Genomic DNA, 8,794 nt, shown 5'->3' with positions numbered 1-8,794 from the left:
GCCCTTCCGCACCACGCCTCGAGGGGTCGCCTTCCTGGGCGGGCCCTCAGGGCAGCACCTCCCACGACCCGCGGACCCGGGGTCCGGGGTGCGAAAGCAGGGCTGGACGGCCCCTCTGGGGACTGTGCCGCCGAGCTGGCCTGCTAGGCCCGGTGACCAGGACACTGCCGGGTTGGAGCGGGACTAGGTCGCCTCTCCCCCCACGCCTGGACAGTGGCGGCCACTACTAAGCCAGAGGGGTTCCTGGCTCGGGAGCAGAGAACTGTAGAGAAACGACTGGCTGAGCCTGGAGGAAGCCGCTCCCCAGAAACGGCCCGAGAGGGCGAGGCCAGCAGGCCAGCGCAGGCCGGCCCACCCTCCTCCAGAAAGCCCCTCCGAACTCCCTCCCTGAAGGCTGCGACCAGCCATGCCAGGGCTCAGAGCGAGATGACCACCAGGGGGCGGCCAGGAGCCCTTCTGGGAGAGCCCAGGGCACCTCTAACAGTGCCAGCGTGTGGACCAGAAGAGGCGGGCGGGCACAGCAGAGGCCCGCAGCACAGCCAGGCGCGGGCAGCACCAGCCCTGGTGTTCCTGCCCACACAGAGAACCAATGGCCGGTGCCCCAACCACCCAGGGCGCAGCGGTTGCTGCTCCTCCCACCACCCAGTCCTCAGTGCTGGGAGGGAAAGGCTGGGGTGCTCCTCCCCACAGCCATCTCCTCTTGGCTCACTCATGGTGGCCAGGTGTCCACACTGGCTTTCCTGCCACTCACTGTCCCCCCCATGGCAGTCCTCAGTGGCTGTAAGTTGTCCATCACATACGGGCCACTTGCCAGCCTGGAGGAAACCATGCCAGGCTCACGAGGAATGACATGGGGGAGGGCTGGGCACAGCAGGCTTCACTCGGTGAGCCACCCCCATATACTGAGAGGAAGCGTTGAGGTCCTGAGCACAGCCTATCACAGGGACTCCCTGGGGATGTCAGCGCGCCTCGGCAGGTATGTGGCTAGGGGTGCGGAGGGAGCGCCTCTCCACTGTGGCTGGCACAGCACACCTAGCAGGCGCGTGCAGGCAGTGCGCCCGTGGCTGAAGGTCTCAGGAAGCTGGGCATGAAGCTGGACCATCATGGGCAGCCAGAACCACATCTCATCACAGCAGAGCCAGACAGGAAACACAGGGAGGGTGGGCAGGGCTGGGGCTCAGGTGAGCCGCTGGGTCTCCTGGGGTCTTCTAGGGTCTACAAGGGTGAGCGTTAGCTGGACCCGCAGCCCGAAGCCCTGGGTGACAGGGGCAGGCTGCTGAGGGAGGCTGCTCCGTGACTGAAAGCCCGGCTGCTGGCTGCAAAAGCTGGGCTGCCTCTCAGCCATGGCCTGCCCACCTAGGGTGCTCCAGACATCAGCTGCAGAGGGCTCTGAGCTATTTGTTAACAGCTCAAGGAGATGCCCAGCTGCCCAGGCCAGTGCCCAGGGTGGTGCCAAAGGGCGGGCGTGGAGGCCAAGGCCGCTGCCGTCTGGCCCTTCCGAGGAAGGACAGCACGGTACTGTGCAGCTTGGGCTCCCTGGTCGGTGAGGCCGACACCAGGAGCACGTAAGTGGCTGGCAGGTGGGGAAGAGGATGTGCTCAAGGGAGCCAGGGCCTCCCTCACACCCAGACGCTGGGTGGGAAGGCCGAGCAGAGGAGCCAGGCAAGGGAGGGGACCAACCGCACTGGTGGAGAACAGTGGCGTCTCGGGGACAAGTGCCCAAGTTGCCCCATACCTGACCTGTGGACTGAGGTTCAGAGCACAGGACCACCACCAGGGGCAGGGCAGTCACTTCAGGCCTTTATTAGGTCCATGTAGGGCTGGAGCGACAGTGACACTGTCCCACACCCAGCCCCGTACACCTAGGAGCCCACAGCAGTGCTGCTGAGAGCACCTCCAGGCCAGAGCATATGGTGGGAGGCAGCTGAGGGCAGACCCTGCCGCCTCTCCGAGCCAAGATAGGCCGGCCTGGCCTTGCTCACCTGGGCAGGTGTGGGGATGCCAGAGAGGGCTGGCCCACCCCCATGCGAGAGGGAGGCTATGCTGCCAGGGGCCTGTCCACTTAGCTCAGACTCTTTGGACAATAAAATAAAGTGCAATACTGAACAAAGAGTAACTCAAAACCAGAAGCAGAGAAATCACAATGCTTTTTCTTTAGCTGAAAGACAAAAGAAAACATGAATTACGTGGGGTGCCAGAATGCCAGGGTGAGAGAATACTGGTTGCAGAGAAAAGACGACTAGCTTGGAGGGTAACGATGGGGGATGGGGACCGATGGTGGTGGTGGGGAGGGCTCTGGAAGTCTGTGTTGTTGGGCACCTGACCAGTGGGGACATGGAGTGGGCGTGAAGTGTCTTGGAGTCACACAGGTGAGCAGAGGGCCAGGAGCCCAGGCCATTAAGCCTCGGGGCTGACCTTAGGACCAGACAAGACAGAGGAAGGTCAACTCCAGCCAGGGCTGGTGCCCAGAGGGGCCAAGTGGCCTCCACACCTTCTCAGCTGCTGGCAGCAGAGCTGGGGAGCGCGCCCAGGAGTGTGCTTAGCCCAGCCACCCGCCTACTCTCCTGACCTACAGGGTGGCTGCGCTGTGACCAGACCCAGCACCACTGGCCTTGGTCCTAAGAGCACAGGCAGGGCACGTTGGTGCACTCAGCACCCCACACCAGGTGGGCCCAGGTGTCAGCCGCAGCACTGGTCTCACGAGAGCCCAACAGGAGAGTGTTCTGTCTGCCCTGCTGAGGACAAGGAGCAGAGGCCTGAGCCCCGGACAGAGGCGGAGGCCCAGGCACGGTGGAGCAATGCAGCTCAGACACGGCTATTAAGGCACAGGGGCATCACGATGCCCACGACCCCCGTGGAAGGACTGTGCCACAGCCCAGCAAGAGGACGCTTAGAGACCACAGAGGACGCTGCCTGCTCCCCCATGACCCTGTCCAGACTGCCCAGAGCCCATGCCGTCAGCACGACAGCAACCGTCCAGGCCCATGGTGGCCCAGAGGCCCTCGCCAGGCCTATCTCAAGGCCACAGCACTATACTGAGGGCCAGGGAGGCAAGGGAGAGGTATGGCAGGTGGTGGAGGGGATCCAGGCAGGTCTTGGGCAACCCCACCCACCCAGCATTCACGGGGCACCCATGGGGCTAGAGCCACCCCGGTGCTCCTGCACAGACACAGCTGGGGCTTAGTAGTCTCAGGCACTGAGGTTACATGGAAGGAGTGCATCCACTCGCAGCACACACGCAGGGACTTCCCTGGGGAGGGAAGGGGCGGACGAGGCTCTCTGCCCCTCTGTGTAGCTTCTATCAGAAAATAAATAAAGTCTCTTGGCAGGAATTTGCAAGAACTGTTATTAGACCAACCAGACTTTGAGACCCCACCTGGATGTTGGGCGAGAGCTGGGCACAGGTGGGCAGCAAACTAACAGCCAACCAGGCCGATGGGGGACCGGCCCGCAGCTGTCCTCGCTCCACCAGGCAGCGGCCACGGGGGGCCACAGCAGCCCTCGTGGGCAGGGTCTCTGCCGGAGCCCAGCAGGACGGCCAAAAGCTCCCAACCACTGACATGGGGTGGGGACAGAAGCATCAAAGAGGAAGGAAAAGGAAAGCCAGCGGCAGCAGCAACCCTCCCCGGACCCCCAATTTCAGGAGATGATGAGAGGTGCCCAGCCTTCTGCCAGTGGGGCTGTTCACGTGGCCAGGCAGTGGGGCATGTCCAGGTTGGAGAGCACATTCAGCCCGCAGAACCTGTGGCTGCTCCTCTCCAGGTAATGACAGCGTGGTGAAGCTCCGGTGGGCTGGAGGCCCCAGGGGAGGCACCCCGCCCCTCTGCTACCCACAGTGGCCTTGAGGTACAGCCACACAGCACTCCTGGCTTGGTAGGGCCATTCCCTAGGTCCTGGGCAGGCTGCACATCTCGCAGTGGGCTGTGCCTGGCTGGTTCACAAAGGTGCAGTGCTGACAGGCCCACGCGGCGGCAGCAGGGTGCGTGGAGCCCCCCGCCGCGCCGTACTCCTGCAGGCCCGGGAGCTGCACGCCGACAGTGCCTGTGGAGGGAGAGAAGCGAATGGTGGTCATTCTCGCACAGGGAGTGGCCCCCAGTGCTGTCCACAGAGTGGGCAAAGGCAGCTCACACGACATGGCTCCCACGCTGCTGCCTGTGCAGCTTTGCGCACCCACAGGGATGGGCGAGCTGGAGGGACCCCGCCCCCATGCCCCTGCCTTCACTGCACGCTCGGTGTCCTGCTCCCCCAGTCACTGTCACACGTGCTGGCAGGTGGCAGGGCCAGTCCCCATTTTGAGCTATTATGACAAAGCTGTCCTGGACATTCTCACAGCTTCTGCTGACGGCCCTGTGTGGGTACTCTTCCGGGTAAAAGCTGAAAAGTGGGATTGCCAAGGTCACAGGTCTGTGGATGCTGGTTGCCACTTTATTTTTTTAAGTTTTGCTATAGGATGCCTGTGCTTCCGGAGAGAAACAGAGAAAGAGAAAATTCCCTCAGGACTGACGGCCATGCCAATCCCTTCTCCTCTTGAGATTTCTGGAATGCACAAACACGCACTTGGCATATTTCTTAAGGCACTGTGTTTGGGGCTCAAACCATGCAGCCAGCCACATGGGGTCCAGCCACCGTAACCTCCACGCCAGCAGCAAGCCTGACGGCCTTCCTAAGACACAGCCGGGTGCTGTCCAGAGGCTGCTCCAGCTGCAGCCCGCCAGCAGGGCCAGGGCTGCAGTCACACAGCGCCAACAGCCCTTGGTAAGTTGGGGTTTCCCCTAGAGCCCAGTGTACGTGTCAGCGTGTGGCTGGTGAGCGACGGCATGCTGCTGTCTCCTCCTGTGACCTCCTGTGCCGGCCCTATTGTGCACTGCTGCAGCTGCTCGGTGTCCGTGGCTGGGACAGGAGACCCTGTGGCACGTGCCCCTCCACTGTCCACGTTTTGAGGAGCACAGGCACTTTGTTGTGCTGAAACCCAGTTCACCGACTCCTCACAGCCAGTGTTCCCTGTGCCCACCCCGAGGTCCTACGTCCTGCCTAAAAGGGCCCTCACCGACGGTCCTGAAGACACTGTCTAAACACTTACTTTCTTTTTTAAAAACATTTAATTATTTAATTCCATTTGTTGTTATCATTATTACTTTTAATTTGACCAGAGAGAGAGAAAAAGGGAAAAAGAGAAAGCAAGTTGCCAGGTCTGGGCCTCAAACCATGGTCGGCCATGTGGGAATCCAGCACCTTTAACTACCACACCACCTGCCAGCCCCTTAAAAATGTCTTACAGGCAGGGTCTGGCTGCAGCACAGTCGCCCTGCGTCGGCCTCGCGAGTAGCTGTCGCTGGGACAAGGCATGTGCTAGACACTCAGCTTTTAGGGTGGTGGGAAATTGAACCCAAGGCCTCCCGCGGGGCCCCAGACACGCAGCGGCACCAGGCAGCACACGTTCCCACTGCTGGGCTTCACTCCATAAAGAGGCCATCTAGTTTCAGCTGTCTCCAGTAGGCCTGCGGCCTATCCTGAGCTGATCTTCACCAGAGACCCCTTATGCCATGGTCACGCTCCTTGAGACGCCCCGCCTGGGCCACTGCTCTGGGGTTGGCTGACCCACTGACCTCTGCTCTACCTGGCCGACAGGCTGCCTACCCTAAAGCCTGACCCTGGCCCTGCGCCCAGCTAATGCACAGCCCCGGCTTCATGCCCGTTCCCCAGGTTGTCAGCTGTCCCAGGCCCTCGGATTTAACTCTGTTTTCTTTTTTTTCTTTCTTTTTTTTTGGAGAGATTTTCGCTATAGGGCGCGTGCGCTCGCCAGACAGACAGAGAGAGACATTAGAGACAGAAAGCGAGAAATCACCCCCCAGGGGGGATGGTCACGCCGCAATCCCTTCTCCTCCGTGCTCCTCTCGGGATCTTGGGCACGCACGCACACGCACCCGGAGTTTTAAGCCACCGGGTCCGGGATGCGAACCGCGGTCGACTACATGGGAGTCCAGCAACACAGCCATTACACTAACTGCTGGTTCCCGGATTTAACTCTGTTTTAACGCGTCTTTCCCCCATGCAGTCGGGGAGGCACAGAGAGAGGCAGGGTCTCTGCCATGCTGTGATCAGTGGTGTGCCTGGAGCACCAGACTTAAATTTTAACCAAGGGGAAACGTCCATGCAGGCTCTGACTGGACTGTGCTGACCAGGTGGGGGATGGCCAAGGCTTCTAACAAGGTGCGCCTCGTGCTCACTGCGTCCTGGCACTGTGCGGCTCAGCAGAGCCACGGAGCTGTGGGTGCCAGGTCTGCAAGGCGTTATGCTGAGCCACTGCCAAGCCCGCCCTGGCTCTGTCTGTGTGCAGAGGGCCCAGCTACGGTGCCATGCACTTCGCAGAGCCCCAAGGAGTGCACGCTTGCTCCTCAGCAGAACGGCCACTGCCACCAGCCTATGTGTGGGTGTGGCCTCACCTGAGTTTGGGACTCTCCTGGCCCTGAGTCTGAGGGGTGCAGCCAAGCATCTTAGGGGCTGGCAGAGGCAGCCTAGCACCCGGAAGGCTCTGACCGCCCACCTCCTGGTCAGCCTACCCTCCAGGGCCGGGGCATCTGCCTTCCCCCTGCCTGTACCCAGTCTCTGGCTCTCCCTGGGCTGAGCAGGAGGCCCAAAGGTCCCGGCCACCACTGCCGTATTCCTAGGTCAAGGGCCAAGAGCATGCCCACGGAGGGAGCCACCGTGGGGGGCTGGGGCAGGGCCTGGGCTGCAGGGCGGTGAGATGCCCACAGCAGTCAGTGTGGGGGCGAGGCTGGGGGTTGCTGTAAGGTCTGGTGGGCACAGTGTGTCCGCTCCCCTCTCAAGAACTCCTACACAGCATTTCCAAACCCAAGGGCAGGAGGAGCGCCAGGCACAGCACGGCAGCAACAGACTAGGGACAATGTCAAAAGAGGACCACAGAAACATAAAGCATGCCACAGAGGCCAGATAGGGCACAGCCCCACAACACGACGCGGAGAGAGGCTGCCTGTGGGAAAGCTCTCAGTCCAGGCCTGGGCCCCTCCTTGAGTGCTGCTGGCACCTGTGTACCCAGGACCCAGGGTTGGTGGAGGCAGGCGGGAAAGTGTGGCAAGACAATGCTGGAAGCACTGCTTCTGTCCCGTTTGTGGAAAGAAATACTTAAAAAAAAAAAAAAAAGCCAATGACATGGTGGTTGGGCACCAGACCCTACATGGTGACAGCAGAGTCTGGGTCTTGGACCCTGCAGCTGGAAAGCATGCCAGGTGCATGTACGTGTGTGCCCAAAACTCCAAAAAGAATGGAGGAGAAGGGACTGTGGTGTGGCCACCCCAGAGGTGCTTTCTCAGTCCGCTCTGGCAAGCACACGCACCCTACAGCAAATAACAATGAAGTGCAGCAGAGCGAGTTCCAAAGCCTGTAAGTCGCGGGTTTCTGGAGCTCTGGTATCAACAGAGCCAAGACCCTCTCCAGCTGGGCCCCTGGGAACAGGAGCCCAAGGCAAAACCAGCAGGAGCCCATCTGCTGGCAGCCCGGAGGCGGGGTGGGGTACTCACTGCAGAGCTGCTCTATGGTGGCCCACTGCTCCGACTTCTTCCACGTCTGAGCCAGCTCCTCATTGCGGGTCCGCACAGCCTCCAGCAGCAAGCTGATACTGTCCTGCAAGAAGCCAAACGCAGGTTCCAGCTGGCCTGCCTGCAGCACACAGACTTGCCGACTGGCTTTCCTTCCTCATCACAGAGACGTCTCAGAGGCTGGACAGCTTCATAGGCTGTCACTATAAAACACAACTCAATTCTAGAAACTCCAGCGCTAAATTGAGCTGAAATTTGAATTATTCTCAAATAGCCCCCAGTGGGCACCCACCCCTCCCTCTGCCCTGGGACAGGATGCTCGGTATTCCTCATCCTAGTGGGAGCTCAGGACTGTGAGACCCGTCTCCCCCCACACTACCCTCTGCCTCTCTCTCCCCCACGATGTCTGGAAAAACACACTCCACAACTGAGGTCAAAGGGTCAAGGTGCAGAGAATCAAGATAGTCAACATCAGTAAGGAGGGAGGTACAAGGCCTTCAGGGCACTTGGTACCCCAGGAATCGTTTTCTGGCAGGCGACTGCAGCACAGCGCAGGTTTATTGGCAAGGCAGCTCCGAAGCAGAGGGAGCCGCACCTTTTACCACCTGTCCCCTCAGGGAAAAGGGCTGAACCTGAGTGAGTGAGGGAGAGAGGGGCAGCGGGAAGAGTGGCAGGGTGCCTGAGGTGAACTACCGAGTGGTGCCGTGGGGACGGAAACACCTAAGCCCACAGGCCCTGAGACAGCTGCAGACTGCCTGGCAGTAGAAGCCCTGGGAGGGAGGGCTTGCCTCTACCACCTCAGGGCAGGGCCATTTGGTGCTGGTCCCTTTCTTTTTCTCAGCCTTCTCCTGGGTCAAAATGCAGTGCTACAATGTGGCACGTGCAGGATCCCTGGGGTGGGCGCTGCTGCAGAGTGGCCAATGGCTATGAAGGCCACCTGCCTTGCCACCATGGCACGCCACGGAAGTGCCAACAGTGCAGCAGTGAGCTCACGTCTGTAAGCCCGCCAGGCCTTCTGGACTGAGGCGATAAAAACCTCAGTTGGTTCAGGAAGAGGGGTGTGATCAGGGAGTCCCAAATTGTCAGGACAGGCGTTTTGAAATCATGGGACCTCTAACACGCTATGCTGGAGGGCAGAGCCACGTCAACACTGCTGCCACGTGGTCATGTAATGACACTGCCCTCCCCGCCACAAGGGCACTGGCAAACACTGAAGGCCAAGGCATTCACCTTCCTGC

General features: G+C 60.6%; 1 protein-coding gene across 3 annotated transcripts in view; it reads right to left on the bottom strand.

Moving 5' to 3' along the window:
• Window positions 1-2,130: 2,130 nt before the first annotated feature.
• Window positions 2,131-8,794, bottom strand: part of NPLOC4 (NPL4 homolog, ubiquitin recognition factor) — a 92,167-nt gene continuing 85,503 nt past the window's right edge. For all 3 annotated transcript variants that reach the window (XM_006145650.3, XM_006145651.2, XM_006145652.2), the window contains 2 exons: window positions 7,539-7,641; window positions 2,131-4,041 (listed from right to left, as the gene is read on the bottom strand). In XM_006145650.3, coding sequence (XP_006145712.1) covers window positions 3,887-4,041; window positions 7,539-7,641 — 258 coding nt within the window. In that variant the 3' untranslated portion in view covers window positions 2,131-3,886. The remainder of the gene's footprint in view (window positions 4,042-7,538; window positions 7,642-8,794) is intronic.

Source organism: Tupaia chinensis, unplaced genomic scaffold (genome assembly GCF_000334495.1).
Source record: "Tupaia chinensis unplaced genomic scaffold, TupChi_1.0 Scaffold000159_1, whole genome shotgun sequence".
Taxonomy (NCBI): Eukaryota; Metazoa; Chordata; class Mammalia; order Scandentia; family Tupaiidae; genus Tupaia; species Tupaia belangeri.
The sequence above is the reverse complement of the archived record's forward strand: the minus strand, read 5'-3'. Positions and strand labels throughout refer to the sequence as shown.